General features: G+C 44.7%; 1 protein-coding gene across 1 annotated transcript in view; it reads left to right on the top strand.

Moving 5' to 3' along the window:
* The window catches only part of SERPINI2 (serpin family I member 2), a 148,014-nt gene that overhangs the window by 28,654 nt on the left and 101,906 nt on the right, over positions 1-17,454 (top strand). Inside the window, exon 3 of the mRNA XM_040428181.1 lies at positions 5,214-5,444. Within this exon, the coding sequence (XP_040284115.1) occupies positions 5,214-5,444 (231 nt within the window). The remainder of the gene's footprint in view (positions 1-5,213; positions 5,445-17,454) is intronic.

The following is a 17,454-nucleotide window of genomic DNA, read 5'->3' as shown; positions in this document are numbered from 1 at the left end:
ATTCGCTCATCTCTAGTGATTTCCTCATCTCAAACAATTTATGGAAACAAATGCAACAAAAGTGCTGGGTATTTCCCCACAAAAATTCTATATATGAGAGAGAATCTAAATCGCACATCCTCATTACTATGCTTTTGATACAACAACTGTTTTAAATTTCAGCATGATAAAACATGGCTATACAGCACTATTATCAATCTATTGCTATGCACTATTAGGAGGCATTAGTATACAGTTTGATCAAAGAGCATAGGCCCACTTACCACGACAAGGTTGCCTCTTCAAGTGGGGACCTACTCTAACTTTGGCGCGGCACTGTGCGGCGACTATCGCGCCCCCACACCGCTCCAGCAGGCAATGGGACCCAGCAGCCACACAACGCCCTCACTGTGCGGCAAAGCCACCTAGGCCCTGGGCCCCATCACTCCACCAGCACAGCACAAAATCAGCGACGGCCACCGTCCAGCACCGCATAATGTGAACAGGTGCAAAGAGCTCACCTGTTCACAGCCTCTCAGGAACACCAACTGAGAGGTGGTAGGAATTTATAAACCCTTTGCAGACTTCTGCTAATTAAAAGCACCTGAGCCGGTGTCTTAAAAACTGGTCATGTGGCCTTGAGCATCAATTACATCTTGACAACGACATCTCATGCAGTTCACAAGTCGACTTATTGTCTGCTGAGGCATGGCATCACACTCTTCTTGAAGGGTAACCCTCAGGTCATTGAGGTTCTGGGATACAGAGTTAAGAGCCTCTACACGATGACTCACCTGATCCCATAGGTTTTCAATGGGATTCAGGTCTGGAGAAAGTTCAGGCCACTCCATTTAAGGTACCCCAGTCTCCAGCAGCTATTCCCTTATGATGCAACCTTGATGAGCTGGTGCATTGTCGTCCATGAAGATGAAATTAGGCCTGTGTTGTTCATGCAGAGGCACAATGACTGGATTAATGATGTTATTCAAGTAGTATGGGCTTGTCACTGTACTATTCACAAAGTGTAGGGAGTTCTGTATTGACTAGACACATCTACCCATACTGCAATACCACTACCAGACTGATGCATAACACTCTCCTTGACATCCCCAACATCGCTAGTGGCCATGATTTCTGCTCAGCATGAATCAATTTACATCAGTGAACAGCACTGAGGCCCACTAGTTTCTCGTCCAGCTTAGATGCTCCCCGGCTCATGCAAGATGATGTTGCCTGTGACTGGTGGTGGGGTCAGGTACCCTTGCAGGTCGTCTAGCATGCAGACCATCTTGATGTAAACGTTTTCAAATGGTCTGTAACACTTGGATGCCTCTCACCTCCCTTAAATATGTCAGTTGTGTTGCATTCATAGTCCAGTTCCATGGGGCATTGTTCACAATGAAGCGGTCATCAGTGTGGGATGTGGCAAAGGAAGTCCATCTATGCCTTTCTGTGACTCTTCCAGTCTCTCTGTTGCAACCTGCTGATGACACTCTTTGACATTGTAAGCTCAGTGGCTCCTGCTTGAAGCCTTGCAATGGCATGGTACGGTTGATCAACTGTTAGGTATCATCTTGGTTTCATGATGTCAAAATGTGAACAGCATGATGAGGGGGGCTGCTTAAATATCAATTCTTATGGAAACAGGAAATATATTGGGTGATTCATGGATCAAACACCTGGTGCGAATTTTGCCGAACTGCAAGTTCTGAAAAAAGTACTGAAACATTGAACAGTTGGACATGTGCATTCGAAAGTTTAGAGAAGGTCACATTAAGTTCACCTGTAAAGAATAGAGGGCATTTTAGGGTCATCATGACATTTCACCCACAAGCCAAATAACTTTTTGTGAGTAGTGTATGCTATTCTCCTCCTTGAACTCTAAGCAAATCAGCAGAAATTACGTTACATTCAGCCATTGTCTAAAGAAGTATGGGTAAAATGAACCTCTTTTGAACAACTGAAGCAAAATGATAGAGAAGCATAGAGATATCGAGACAGTTTACTGCAGCAATTAAAGTGGCATTCAAATCTTGTACATTGGGGGCATATATCACTAGGATATGTCCCCAATGTCTGACAGATGTGGGTCCCACCTCTGGGACCCGCACCTATACTTAGGAAGGAGGCCGCAAAGTGCTGGAGACCTTTAACTGTCTCGCAGCTACTGGATTCACATCTATACTGCTCATAATTTCCTCCATGCTGCTGCTGGTTCTCTGTAGATGAAGCAGAATAACTTGTAGTTTCTGTGTGCAGTGTATAGAAGACTTCACAGCAGCTAGTCATAGTCAATACCCACTAGATCAGTGAGAACTGAGAATTAGCGATAGAGCCTGTAGTGGTGAAAAAGAGCACATAATAGTTATATCACAGCCAAATACAGTGCTACTCCTCATGTATACACACAACAGCTGATTCTGAAAAGTCACCTGGACTAACAGGTTTGGTTGAGGTTTCTGTTTATCCATTAGTAGAGATACTGGTTTCTATATCAGTAATTAACTTTTTTTTTTACTTTGAATTTACATTATGAATGTACATATGTAATGTTTCATGGCAAAATGGATGAAGTTGTGGTGTTCTTGATTTTGAAGGTGGTCTTCTGAAACATTACATTTTACTAGAAGGTGGATTAGATGGTACCATGATCATAAACTATTGTTGTGTCTCTGTCTATTATTTATATGAATGGCATATACTGTACATGAAAATGATATGTTCATGTTACATGTGTAGTGTCCAGGATGTGAACTTTTCTGGGCTTGTAGGCAACAAATAATGATTACACGGTCAGGAAAAGTTCATATTAGCGCCATTATTTCTGTTGTTCTGCTCCATTATAGAGGCAGAACAACGAAACTAATAGAAGCACATTTCTGTTAAAGGACAGAAGCAAACGGTGCCCAAAGGACTTTCTGTTGAGACTGTCTTCAGTTCGTCTCCAGAAGCAAAGAGAGACACTTCTAACTCCTCATTTTAGTAATTGGTAGGGTCAATCTCAGCACCGGGACCCTTCACTATGACGTATGAACATCTTGTACACAGTGCTGATAATTCAGATTCCTGCAGCTCTCATTAGAGGGAACTGTGGAGCTTACTGATAAAAAACAAATGCAGTAAGCTTTTAAGTTCCCTCTGATGGTGGATGAAAGCAAGAATAATTTTATCCTTGTATGTCTGTCTCAGGGAAACAGAGCTCTGGTTGCTCCGAACATATATGGTATACAAGGTGTTTTCACATGACTAAATATTATACAGGGTGGGCCATTTATATGGATACACCTTAATAAAATGGGAATGGTTGGTGATATTAACTTCCTGTTTGTGGCACATTAGTATATGTGAGGGGGGAAACTTTTCAAGATGGGTGGTGACCATGGCGGCCATTTTGAAGTCAGCCATTTTGAATCCAATTTTTGTTTTTTCAATAGGAAGAGGGTCATGTGACACATCAAACTTATTGGGAATTTCACAAGAAAAACAATGGTGTGCTTGGTTTTAACGTAACTTTATTCTTTCAAGAGTTATTTACAAGTTTCTGACCACTTATAAAATGTGTTCAATGTGCTGCCTATTGTGTTGGATTGTCAATGCAACCCTCTTCTCCCACTCTTCACACACTGATAGCAACACCGCAGGAGAAATGCTAGCACAGGCTTCCAGTAGCCATAGTTTCAGGTGCTGCACATCTCGTATCTTCATAGCATAGACCAGGGGTAGGCAAGCTCCGGCACTCCAGGTGTTGTGAAACTACAACTCCCAGCATGCATACTTGCTCTGCTCTTCTCAGAACTCTCATAGAAATGAATGGAGCATGCTGGGAATTGTAGTTTCACAACAGCTGGAGTGCCGAAGGTTGCTGATCCCTGGCATAGACGATTGCCTTCAGATGATACGAGATGTGCAGCACCTGAAACTACGGATACTGGAAGCCTGTGCTAGCATTTCTCCTGCGGTGTTGCTATCAGTGTGTCAAGAGTGGGAGAAAAGCGTTGCATTGACAATCCAACACAATGGGCAGCACATTGAACACATTTTGTAAGTGGTCAGAAACTTGTAAATAACTCATGAAAGAATAAAGTTACGTTAAAACCAAGCACACCATTGTTTTTCTTGTGAAATTCCCAATAAGTTTGATGTGTCCAATGACCCTCTTCCTATTGAAAAAACAAAAGTTGGATTCAAAATGGCCGACTTCAAAATGGCCGCCATGGTCACCACCCATCTTGAAAAGTTTCTCCCTCACATATACTAATGTGCCACAAACAGGAAGTTAATATCACCAACCATTCCCATTTTATTAAGGTGTATCCCTGTACTTGTTATGGAGCTCCTTGGCATTCTTTTGGTTCTCTCTGAGAAAACCCACCTAATGAGTACAGCCCGGGTGAGTAAAAGTACCTTCTAGGGTACCTGCACAATATTAGGGATCACTGTGCACACAAGCATCTGGGCAGTAGAACTGAGCTACTGAGCATGTGTGACCACCAGCACTGGAATCATTAGGTGGACATTTTGAGACGGAATAAAAAGAACAACAGATGGGTAGCATAAGATATTTTTAAAACAATATTTTGACACTGGAACATCTGAAGCAATTCCATTTGAAAATCTATGTTTTGCATAATCTAACAGAGGAAAATAATAGTGAATCAGGGGTCAACCCCTTTAAAAATGAATCAGCATAAGATGTTGGGTCCAAAAACTACATGGTGTTCAATCCCTTTAATCCATTACTTAAGATATATCTTGGATTTTAGTTGAAAGCTCTTAAGGTAAAACAGAATCCAACATAACCTGTTCTTGCTCCATGGTGATGGCCCAGATAAAACACATTCCCACCCTGAGTATTGCCAGGCATTACTATTACAGTCCTTCTGTATATATCCAAGGAGGGAATATAGGGCTGGGAGAATGTTCTCCTGGATTAATAAATCAAGTCTATCATCTCTTTGCAATTCAATACATGTGGGTTTTCTGGATTGTTCAGCTAATCATATTTCTGTTATAGTGACAAGCACTATTTTCTACATCCTATTTCTTCCCTTTAATGCTGCCTCTCCATGATTTGCTGTATATTATATCTGGACAACCATGTACACAGCGCCTGCTATAATGTACAGTATGCCACGGGGCAGGAAATACATTCTCATGTGAAGACCTATTATAATAAATTTTTTATGTTTACTTTGATCAATAAAATCCACTAATGCAAATCCCATGTTCTGTAGGTGAGGAGTTTTCTGGGCTCCAAAAGCTGCTTGCTGTCATTTCAGAAGAAAATAAAGAATTTACATTTAATCTTGCAAATGCCCTCTACCTTCAAGAAGGCTTCCACGTGAAGGAGCAGTATCTCCATAGCAACAGAGATTTTTTCAAGAGTGAAATAAAGCTGGTGAATTTCCAAGATTTGAAAGCTTCTGCCGAAATAATAAGTGCATGGGTAGAGACGCAAACAAATGGTAATCTACGCATTCCGTTCAGATAACAAACATGTTTAGTTGTCTTTTTGTTCTATTTGGAAATGGTGTTTGATGCTCATCTTACAGCGACGTGAAATGGAAGTCTTCAGGACACAGTAACTAGTGTGAAGAGAGAGAGAAGAAAAAACTCAGACATTGAGTCATGGTTTGCTGCCAGGCCCACCCCAGGTTTTCTCCAAAAGTGCCCTATAAAAAAACGAAATCCGTCCATGATCCAACCATCTCCAACAGCCATGGATGGAAGTACTGAATTAACTACATACATTTCTTCGAAATGTTACAATTTAGGGTCATTTAGGGTGTGTTCACATCACGTTTTATGCCTCTTTGACGTATATGTTACAAAAAAAGGATACAAAAAATGCAGTACTTGTATCCTGTATACTTTTTTCTTTTTTTTTTTACAATGGAATTTTTTGTTACGTAACGGATGGTAAAAACGCGATGTGGATTCTCCTGGCTTTAAAAAAAAAAAAAAAACTTTCTGTGTTCAGCCCTGTGTAAGGAAGATTGTTTTAATAAGTACCTAGTACCTACCCATAAGTCGCTCTGCTGATGGCGCCATATCCGCTGCAATGACACAGGCTTTTCCACCTAGGTCATGATGGGGTGAGTAAGCATAATAGTAAGTGCAGCTAAACAGGAAAAGAAGCACATACATCTGGTCTGGACCCAGGAAGAAAAGCCTGCAGCCTGTGTCAGTGCAGTGGCAGAGCGAGGGACATCTCTCACTAGGCACAGGAGGGCAGGTGCCTAGGGCGGAACCCAGCAAGGGGGGGTGGCTCCAGTAACCAACTTTTTTTATACACTTTTCCTCACTCCAGTTTAGGTTGCCTCGGGAGTGGGGAATGGGGTTTGGGTAGGGGCAGTAACAGTGTCAGACTGTGAGCAGCATGTCCAGCGCCAGTGAAGAGCAACATTCTGTCAGCACCAGCGGCCCGACATGCACGACATGAGAGAAGCTTCGCAGACGGCTTAAGGCAGAGGAGGCGAAAGGAGCAGCACTAGATATTGAGCTGACTGGTGATTGCCGGGAACTGCTTCTCCGCCTCCACCAATCAGCTCAGTCTACCACTGTCCATTGCCCGCCACGCTAAGGAGGAAGTGAGAGCGTGGCTCTCTTGCCAGCGGTTGTCCGCCCCAGCATCACTGCTATGGATCTGACTCCAATTGAACTTGTCTTGAAGGGGTGGTTGAGTGACTTGCCAACTGGTATGTGAGCAAGCAAAGTGTCCCAGAGAGATGTGATGAAGAGGAGCTCAGTGCAGGGGACAACTACAGTGAGAGACAGTATATTAAATGTGACTATAGCCCTCCTCATCCTTAAAGGGAACCTGTTGCATTGAGCATGGTGTTTTAACTGCAGGCAGCATTTTATGGAGCAGGAGGAGATAAGCAGATTGATATATACTTTTGTGGGAAAAGATTCAATATAACGTATTTTATTCATTTAAATTCCTGCTCATTCTGAGCTTTCAGGTCCAGGAGGCGGTCCTGTTAGTGATTGACAGCTCTCTCTGTATACACAGTCATAGAGGGAAGGCTGTCAATCACTGATAGGACCGCCTACCTGACTTCAAAGTCCAGAATCAGCAGGACTTTAAATGAACAAACTACAAGTTTTACTGAATCTTTTACCATAAAAATCATAAAACTATATATCAATCATCTCAGTTTCACCTGCTCTATAACATGCTGCCTGTAGCTTATATTCCATTTTTATGGTGATAGGTTCTCTTTAAGAATGCGCCCATGTACTGCAGCAGGCCCCGCAATACATGGGTGTAGTCTTAAGGATGAGGGGAGGGTTGACAAGTAGAGATGGCCCGAACTATCCGACGGCGAACAGTTCCCGGCGAACATAGCTTGTTCGCGTTCGCCTCTGCCGGGCGAACACATGCGATGTTCGGTCCGCCCCCTATACATCATCATTGAGCAAACTTTGACCCTGTACCTCACAGTCAGCAGACACATTCCAGCCAATCAGCAGCATACCCTCCCTCCCAGACCCTCCCACCTCCTGCACAGCATCCATTTTAGATTCATTCTGAAGCTGCAGTCTTAGTGAGAGGAGGGAGACTGTAACTGCTGCTGATTTAATTGGGAAATCGATAGCTAGGCTAGTGAATTCAGTGTCCACTCCAGTCCTGAAAGACTCATCTGATCTCTGCTGTAAGGACAGCGTCCTGACAGCACCCCAAAAAGCCCTTTTTAGGGCTGCAACATTAGTCTGCTTTTTTTTTTTCCTTTATATACATATTGCAGTTGCCTGGCCTGCCTGTGTGTGAGGAGCTGCAGGCCCACAGACTGTACTGTGCCCACTGCCAGTGCTCACCCCTGTCATTCCGTGTGGCACAGGACTTTGCTTAAAAAAAGGCACTTAATTTTTACACTTTAATCTAAGGTTAGTTGCCTGCCAGTGTGTGTCAGGCTGACTTCCACTGACTGTAGTGTGCCCACTGCCAGTGCCCACCACTCATACCGGCTGGCACAGGACTTTGCATAAAAAAGGCATTTAATTTTTACACTTTAGTGTAATTTCAGCTGCTTGCCTGCTGCTAGTGTGTGTCAGGCCGACTTCAACTGACTGTAGTGTGCCCACTGCCAGTGCCCACCCCTGTCATCCCGTGTGGCACAGGACTTTGCTTAAAAAAAAGGCACTTCATTTTTACACTTTAATCTAAGGTTAGTTGCCTGCCAGTGTGTGTCAGGCCGACTTCAACTGACTGTAGTGTGCCCACTGCCAGTGCCCACCCCTGTCATCCCGAGTGGCACAGGACTTTGCTTAAAAAAGGCATTTAATTTTTACACTTTAGTGTAATTTCAGCTGCTTGCCTGCTGCTAGTGTGTGTCAGGCCGACTTCAACTGACTGTAGTGTGCCCACTGCCAGTGCCCACCCCTGTCATCCCGTGTGGCACAGGACTTTGCTTAAAAAAAAGGCACTTCATTTTTACACTTTAATCTAAGGTTAGTTGCCTGCCAGTGTGTGTCAGGCCGACTTCAACTGACTGTAGTGTGCCCACTGCCAGTGCCCACCCCTGTCATCCCGAGTGGCACAGGACTTTGCTTAAAAAAGGCATTTAATTTTTACACTTTAGTGTAATTTCAGCTGCTTGCCTGCTGCTAGTGTGTGTCAGGCCGACTTCAACTGACTGTAGTGTGCCCACTGCCAGTGCCAACCACTGATACCGGGTGGCACAGTAGCTTGCCGATAAATAAGGCATTTAATTTTTAGACAGTAGTCTAAATTCAGTTGCTTGCCTGCTGCCAGTGTGTGTCAGGCCCGCTTCCACTGACTGTAGTGTGCCCACTGCCAGTGCCAACCACTGATACCGGGTGGCACAGTAGCTTGCCGATAAATAAGGCATTTAATTTTTAGACAGTAGTCTAAATTCAGTTGCTTGCCTGCTGCCAGTGTGTGTCAGGCCCTCTTCCACTGACTGTAGTGTGCCCACTGCCAGTGCCAACCACTCATACCGGGTGGCACAGTAGCTTGCCGATAAATAAGGCATTTAATTTTTACACTTTAGTGTAATTTCAGTTGCTTGCCTGCTGCCAGTGTGTGTCAGGCCCGCTTCTACTGACTGTAGTGTGCCCACTGCCAGTGCCAACCACTGATACCATCTCCCCGTTCGAAAAATCTATTCAATAAATGGCACCCAGATTGGGGACGTTAGAGGGATTAAACTGATGAGAATAGTACTACAGAAAATACCACTCATATCGGGTGTGACAGTAAATTGCACGGCGCAGACGCAGTCACCGTGGATTAAAACAGAGTGGAGGGAGCCAGCGTTTTTTTAACCATCTCCCCGTCCGAAAAATCTGTTTAATAAATGGCCCCCAGATTGGGGAGTCGGGGACGTTAGAGGGATTAAACTGATGAGAATAGTACTACAGAAAATACCACTCATATCGGGTGTGACAGTAAATTGCACGGCGCAGACGCAGTCACCGTGGATAAAAACAAAGGGGAGGGAGCCAGCGTTTTTTTAACCATCTCCCCGTTCGAAAAATCAATTCAATTGACCTTTCGGGGACCCTTGGTGTTGTACGTGGCTGGGTGGAGGAAGAAACCTTCAATGACATCACCGGGACGTGGCTAGCTTGGTATCCAACCTTGTGCAAATGGGGAGTTTGCGGTTGTGCAAATGAACTGTTTGCGGTGCATTAAAAGGGGAGTTTGGTCTGTCAATGTCTGTGATGCGGGCGTAACCCTTACACTACCTGATCGATACAACATCATACCTGATCGTATACACACACTGGATGTTTTAAAGCACGTTATTCCAAACAATTTAGGAATGTTAGTTGATTTATGCCCTTTATGGATTAAAACCCGACTCTGCGTCCACTACGTAATTTTCCATGGGAGTTTTGCCATAGATCCCCCTCCGGCATGCCACAGTCCAGGTGTTAGACCCCTTGAAACAACTTTCTCATCACTATTGTGGCCAGAAAGAGTCCCTGTGGGTTTTAAAATTCGCCTGTCTATTGAAGTCTATGGCGGTTCGCCCGGTTCGCCAGTTCGCGAACATTTGCGGAAGTTCGCGTTCGCTGTTCGCGAACTGAAAATTTTATGTTCGCGACATCACTATTGACAAGGCTAGACATCAGCATGCTGAGAGCAGAGTACATATCATATACACTACTCCATAGCCTTACCATGTTGAGAAGAGTGGATTTCTATGCTTAGAAAGCGATTCTATCTATTACTACTATATTCACAAGCACAATATATGATTATAAAGAAAACAGCAATATGAATCTGTGGGGTTAGGCTGAGGGGTTAGGCAGAGGTTTAGGCACCCACTTTTACCAAAAGGCGGTGGGGCTTAGAGGGAGGGGCCACAGCTGTAAATTGCCGGACATCAATGGGGGAGGGATGGCACTACAGGGCATAAACTCGAAATAAAGCCATTTAGTACTTACTAAATGATCTTCCTTCGACAGGGCTGAAGATAGAATACATTTTTAAAAAGCCAGGAGAACCACTTTAAGATTGGATGGAGTCTCTGTGGACTGCTGCCTCTGTTAGTGCAGAAATAACACAGCTAAAAAAAATCCTACTAAATAATTACAAAGGATAATTTGGTCTTTAGCGGAGTACTCAATTAGGCTACAGCTCCATGGTGACATTTGGTGAAGCTGCAGCATTGGAGCATGACCGTGAATTAAATGAAACCTTAATGTCTCCCTCTCCTACCATTGTGCCCCTTGCTTCCAGCTTCCTTCTGTTTGCACAGGTCTATTTACTTTTGCTGATTTGAAGAGTATTTGTGCCTCAGAATGAATAGTGGTAGTGAGTGCAGTGTTCTGTACATCATCTTCAATTTGGCCTTTGCAACAGCTCGAGTCAATATAAATATTTCTAGATATTTCTTCAAAGTTTCTCGTAATGATGTGCCTTAAGATGTACTCTTAACCATTTCATGACACAGTGATTTTCACCCCTTGCCTTTCCAGAGCCATTACTTTTTTGCTTTAGCATTCACATAGCCATATGAAGGCTTTTTTGTGTCGGACAAGTTGTACTTTCTAATGTCAGTATTTAATTTTGCATACAATGTAGTGGGAGGCAAAAAAATAATTGTTATTCCACCATTGTTTTATGGGTCCCTATACAATGAAACTGACCTGTGCTCTTTATTCTCTGGGACAGTACAATTACATCGATACCACATTTGTATAGTTTTTGGAATTTTATTTTATTTTCATCACCATATTTTGACACCCATAACTTTTTTTATATGTATACGGAGCTGTGTGTGGACTAATTTTTTGTGGGGTGATCTGTAGTTTTCAGTGTTACTATTTTGGGGTGTTATGACTTTTTGATCATTTTTTATTTAATTTGTTTGGGGGAGATCAAATGATGAAAAAGCATTCACTGTATGGGATAAATAAGTTTATATTTTAATACTTTAGACTTTTTAAAATATTTTTTAAAACTTTAAAAACTTTTTTTAACCCCTTAGTGACCACCCATACATGTTTTTACGGCGGTCACTAAGGAGCCTTGGGCTCAAGAGCCGCCTTTTTACGGCAGCACTTCAGCCCAAGTTAGCGCTAAAATCATGCGCTGCAGCTACAGCCCGGAGGTAGCTGAGGGCTCGGGGCAGTGATCAGAAACCGTGACAAGAGGTCTCTGATCATGTGATCGCCATGATACACTGTATCACGGCGATCACTGAAAATGTAAGAGAGGAGGGAGAAAGCCTTCGGTGCAGTGATCGGGTCCCCCAGCTTCCCCATAAGGGAAAGCTGAGTCCCGATCCTCACCCCCCCTGTCCTCAAGAATGATGGAGGCGGTTACTGGCAGTCAGTGGGTGTCCGTCAGTGGGTGTTCGTCACTAGTCTATTAGGGACGGTCAGTTATTTTAATTTCTTTCTGAGTTTTTTATTTAAAAAAAATAAACGTCTCACAGATTATTCAGTGCAGAGCAGGCATATGAATTTCTCTGCTCTAACCACTCTGAATCTGACACCGCTTCAGAGGCGGAAATATCTTCAGATAGCGGAGACTCTAGTTCCGCTTCCATCCCCAGACCCCATAGCCCTATGGTGGTAGAAGTCGCCACCTCATCTCATTCTCCACCCAGCGGTCCTGTCCCTTCTACTACGTGGGTTCCAGCCACTTCATTTTTTCCCCCCAAGTACCCCAATTTTTATCCACTCCCCAAATTAATGTGGACATCACCTGTTTTACCCCTTATGATTTTTTTCATTTATTTGTGGATGATGAAGTCCTGGAGTTAATTGTGCAGCAAATTAATCTATACGCCACACAGTTTGCTGTACAAAAGCCCACGTCTATCAGTGTTCCTGAAATTAAAAATTTTTGGGGTCTTACCCCGGACATGGGCATTGCAAAAAAGCCATCTGTCCGATTGTATTGGGCTGTGAGTACTGTCCATTCAACCCCTGTGTTTGCAGCAGTTATGTCCCGAACCGCTATGAAGCCCTAATGCATTTTTCTGACAATTCCCAAGGCCCTCCCAGAACTGACCCAGCCTACAACCGCCTAAATAAATTGAGCCCCTTATTTTCCACCTTACAGATTTATTCTTAATATTAAATACCCCTGAAAAAAATCTATCCGTCGATGAATCCCTTTTGAGTTTCGAAGGCCATCATTCCTTCCGTCAGTTTATTCTCTCCAAGCGTGCCAGATATGGGGTAAAAATATATAAGGTGTGCGAGAGCACAACCGGCTACACCTGCGGTCTGACTGTATATGAGGGCAGAGACTCCCAACTTAACCCCCCAGGCTGCCCTGAAAATATTGGGACATTGGGAAAAATTATGTGGTATCTATTGGCGCCAGTCCTGCACATAGGGTATCGCGTGTACACGGATAACTTTTATACTAGTATACCCCTTTATAAATACCTCCATGCTACAAAGACAGGGGCTTGTGGGACAGTCCGTAAAAATAGAGTGGGATACCCACAACAGCTGGTGTCCAAGTGGTTGGAGAAAGGAGCATCCTTCATGCTTGCAAGTGACCAGCTGCTTGCAGTGAAGTGGAAGGACAGGAAGGATGTCTACATCTGAGGATGTTCGAAGGCTTTCAGAACGACACTTTCCTCACCCCGTCCCTGCCACTACCAGCAAGACATATCCTCAGAAACTATGCTGGGTGTGTAGCAAACATGGGAGGAGGGACACCCAAATTTCCTGCCCCATTTGCCCACATTGGAACAAATTTTATCTTTTCTGATTTGTTTTCTTAATTTTCCTAATTTCATTTTTTATGACTATGTCCTGCCACACAAAGCTGTTAAATCCATTCACATTACTGTATCATGATATTGGCATGATATTTTTTTATTTGGAGGATCTCTAATGATTGAGTTGTTCCTCACCAGTACACTAAGGGCTTGTACACTAAGGGATGTGTAGAAATCCTTACATTATTTTGTGTATTAGTGATCCATTACTGTTCCTACAGACGGTTCTGGACACTGTTCTTTTATATATTCTGTAGGTGACTGGTTGATTGTGTGCATAGCGATTTCTACCTTGCCGGGTAGGGGCCTGTTATGGTGCACCGTGTCACTATCTCTCAGATAGTCACTGTCCTTGAATGCCAGCTTGTCATTATAGCCCTATCAGTGTTCTTGTATCTTGTGAACAAACTAGAATTTGCAACATAGTTGGAGCAGGGGCGTTGCTAGGCTAAAACATTCGGGATCTGGTCCCTTGATGTTTTGTCCCAGGCCCCGAATGTACTGCCTGCCAGGCAGATACAAATGTATTGCCGTCCTTAGGATGGCAATACAATTGAATATATTGCACTGCAAGATCTGAAGGACCTGTGATCACATCACAGGTCACGTGATCAGTGCAGAAGGCAGGGGTTGAGAAGGACCTTCGATGATGTCACCATCATGTGACCAGTGCAGGAGAGGCCCACAGTGAAGAGGAGAAGTCCTGGGGAAGAAGCTGTGGTGAGGTCTACTACAGGCAGAGCAATGCTGGGAGTTGTGGTTATTTAACTGGGACTATATGTTAGGGCTGAAGGGAGGGATGTTATCATGGGACTAAATGTTCAGGAGTGATGTTATTTACATGGGGCTGTATATTGATGGTGGCTAGGGGAGGGAGTGATTTACATGGGACTGTATGTTGGATAAGGCTGGGGAGGGGGTTATGTTATTTACATAGGACTGTATATTGATGGTGGCTAGGGAAGGGAGTGATGTTTTTTACTTGGGACTGTATATTGATGGTGGCTGGGGGAGGGAGTGATGTTAATTACATGGGACTGTATATTGATGGTGGCTGGGGGAGGTAGTGATGTTATTTACATGAGGCTGTATGTTGAAGGCGGCTGTGGGAGGGAGTGATGTTATTTACATGGGACTGTATATTGATGGTGGCTGGGGGAGGGAGTGATGTTATTTACATGAGACTGTAGATTGATGGCAGCTGCGGGAGGGAGTGATATTTACATGGGACTGTATGTTGATGGCGGTTGTGGGAGGGAGTGATGTTATTTACATGGGACTGCATGTTGATGGCGGCTGTGGGAGGGAGTGATGTTACTTACATGGGACTGTATGTTGGAGGAGGCTGAAAGAGGGAGTGATTTTATTTACATGAGGCTGTATGTTGGAGGAGGCTGGAGACGGGGGTGGTGTTATTTGCACGGGACTTTATATTGAAGGGTGCTGTAGACAGAGAGGGGTGGTATTTACATGGGACTGTATATTTGAGGGGGCTGTAGACAGAGAGGGATGTTATTTACATGGGACTGTATATTGGACCAGGCTGGAGAGATGGTGTGATGTTATTTACATGGGACTGTATGTTGATAGTGGTTGGAGAGGGGGTGGTGTTATTTACATGGGACTCTATGGCGGAGGGGGGGGAAATAGTGTTGTTTACATGGGACTGTATGGTGGAGGGGTTAAGTAATTATAATTTGTGAGGACACTAAAAGGAGATATATAACTACTGCATGGGAGAGCATTATAACAGGAGAGAGCAATATAAATACTAGGGGCACTGTGAGGGCATTTTAAATCCAGGGGACATTAGGTGTTCTTATTACTACTGGGGTCTCTATAGGAGGGACTTATTTCTACTAATAGCACTATGGGGTCCTTATTACTACTGAGGGGTCTGTGAGGGCATTATTAATACTGGAGGGCTCTTCTACTAATGGAGGCACTGTTGGGAGCACTGTAGGGGGCAGTATAACTAATGGACACTGTAGAAGGGAATAACTATTGGTGGGACTATAAGGAGCAATATTACTATGGGGGGGCTATCTGTACAGCACTCATTTTTCTTCAGGATAGTATTTGGGGGAGTTGGGGAGCACAGCGAGCAACCGGAGAACACTGTGGGGGCTCCAGGTTTGGGGATAATGCACTGGCGGATCGGGGGGGGGCAACGGGGCAATTCCCCCCCCCCGATCTGGCGGCGCGGCTATGCTCAGAAGTGGGGAGTGGCGGCGGGGCACAGGGAGATGAGCGCTTCCATTGTGGGGGGCATCGCTGACATGGAGGTAAGTATAAGTGTTTTTTTTTATTAATTTTTTTATATATATATACACAATACTTTTACTAGCACATTGGGGGGGGGGGGCTGTTATAACTGGCACATTGGGGGGCTGTTATTACTGGCACATTGGGGGGCTGTTATTACTGGCACATTGGGGGGGGCTGTTATTCCTGGCACATGATGGGGGGCTCTTATTACTGGCACATGATGGGGGGCTTTTATTACTGGCACATGATGGGGGGCTCTTATTACTGGCACATCATGGGGGAGTGCTTTTATTACTGGCACATGATGGGGGGGCTTTTATTACTGGCACATGATGGGGGGGCTTTTATTACTGGCACATGATGGGGGGGCTATTATTACTGGCACATGATGGGGGGGCTCTTATTACTGGCACATGATGGGGGGGTTCTTATTAGTGGTACATGATTGGGGGTTTGGTCTTGTTACTGGCACATGATGGGGGGAGTGCTTTTATTACTGGGACATGATGGGGGGTGCTTTTATTACTGGCACATGATGGGGGGAGTGCTTTTATTACTGGCACATTATTGGGGGCACTTATTACTGGCACATTATTGGGGGCTCTATAGGGACATCTACTGATGCCACAAAGAAGGGGTATTTTATATGGGCGGCTCTGTACAGTAGAATTTTATACTGGGACACATTATGGTGGGTACTATGGGGAAGTAGGAGAGGAGTACTATGGGGTCATCTACGGGGGGCACTAAGAAGGGGTATTTTATACTTGCAAATGATAGGGGACACTGAGGGCATCTATTGGGGCATTATGGGGGGCACTAGGAGGAAGGGGGAGAGGAGCACTATGGGGGCCTTTACTGGGGGCACTATAGAGGGGTATTTTATACTGGCACATTATGGGGGCACAATGGGGACATTAGCTTAACTGGGGGCATTACAAGGGGGTATTTTTTGCACTGTCACATTATAGGGAGAATTATTTCTACTGGGGGGGGCATTATGGTGGGCTTTATTACTCCCCCATGGTATGAGCCCCCTAGTAGCGGCACCATCCTCTCCCTGCTCTGATATTCCTTTGCCTCTTCTCCAAATCCTTATTATGAAATCTTTCTCATTAGGATAAAACACAACATCAGCTCCACCGAGCCCCCCAGCCAAAGTGTTGAAGTGGTGTCCGAGATCCCCAAGGACCAAGCCAATTAACTGTAAGTTTTCATGTGAAATTTGTTTGTTATACACATATAGCCTACACTGTGCCACACAATATACAGTATACCTCTACACTGTGTAGTCTGTTATATAAGCACCATTGTTTTGTGCTGGCGGACAGAAAATAATCTGAAAGTGCCCCTCCCGAGACCAGGCTCTGGATCCGGCAAATGGGATGATGATAGAAATGTGAGGAAGCTAAGATGTCTGTGTGTCACACTCTGCAGAGATGAGGTGCAGCTGAAAGAAGTTGTCTGGACCAAGTGGAGAAGATGATGACAGAGAAGATCTACATCAGAGGAGACATCACCTGGAGGCACCGGATGTGACAGGTATGTGTTGCTGTATAGCGAGTACAGCAAAATGCAGCATGAGCGGGGAGGGTCACCTTAGGCTACTTTCACCCTAGCAGCAGTCCTCACCGGCAGGCTGTTCTGGCGGGTGAGCAGCCTGCCGGATCAGTGCTACCGCTAGTGCACCGTGCCGCCGGAAATCCGCTCCGGCCCCATTCACTAGTACGGCAAACATGCTCAGAAGTGGGCTGAAAAAAACTACAGCATGCTGCAGTTTTATTCCAGCCGCCTCTCGGCATTATACCGAATGGGGCCGGAGCGGACATCCGGCGGCACGGTGCATTAGCGGTAGCACGGATCCGGCAGGCTGTTCCCCCGCCAGAACAGTGTGAAAATAGCCTTAGAGAACCGGGCCATATTTATTGGGGCTTGGGCCTCGGATCCTTTGAGACCCTAGCAACGCCCCTGAGTTGGAGAAATTTTG

The sequence above is a fragment of the Bufo bufo genome, chromosome 4, assembly GCF_905171765.1.
Source record: "Bufo bufo chromosome 4, aBufBuf1.1, whole genome shotgun sequence".
In the NCBI taxonomy this organism is placed as follows: Eukaryota; Metazoa; Chordata; class Amphibia; order Anura; family Bufonidae; genus Bufo; species Bufo bufo.
Note: the sequence above shows the minus strand (reverse complement) of the source record. Positions and strands in the feature narration are given on the sequence as shown.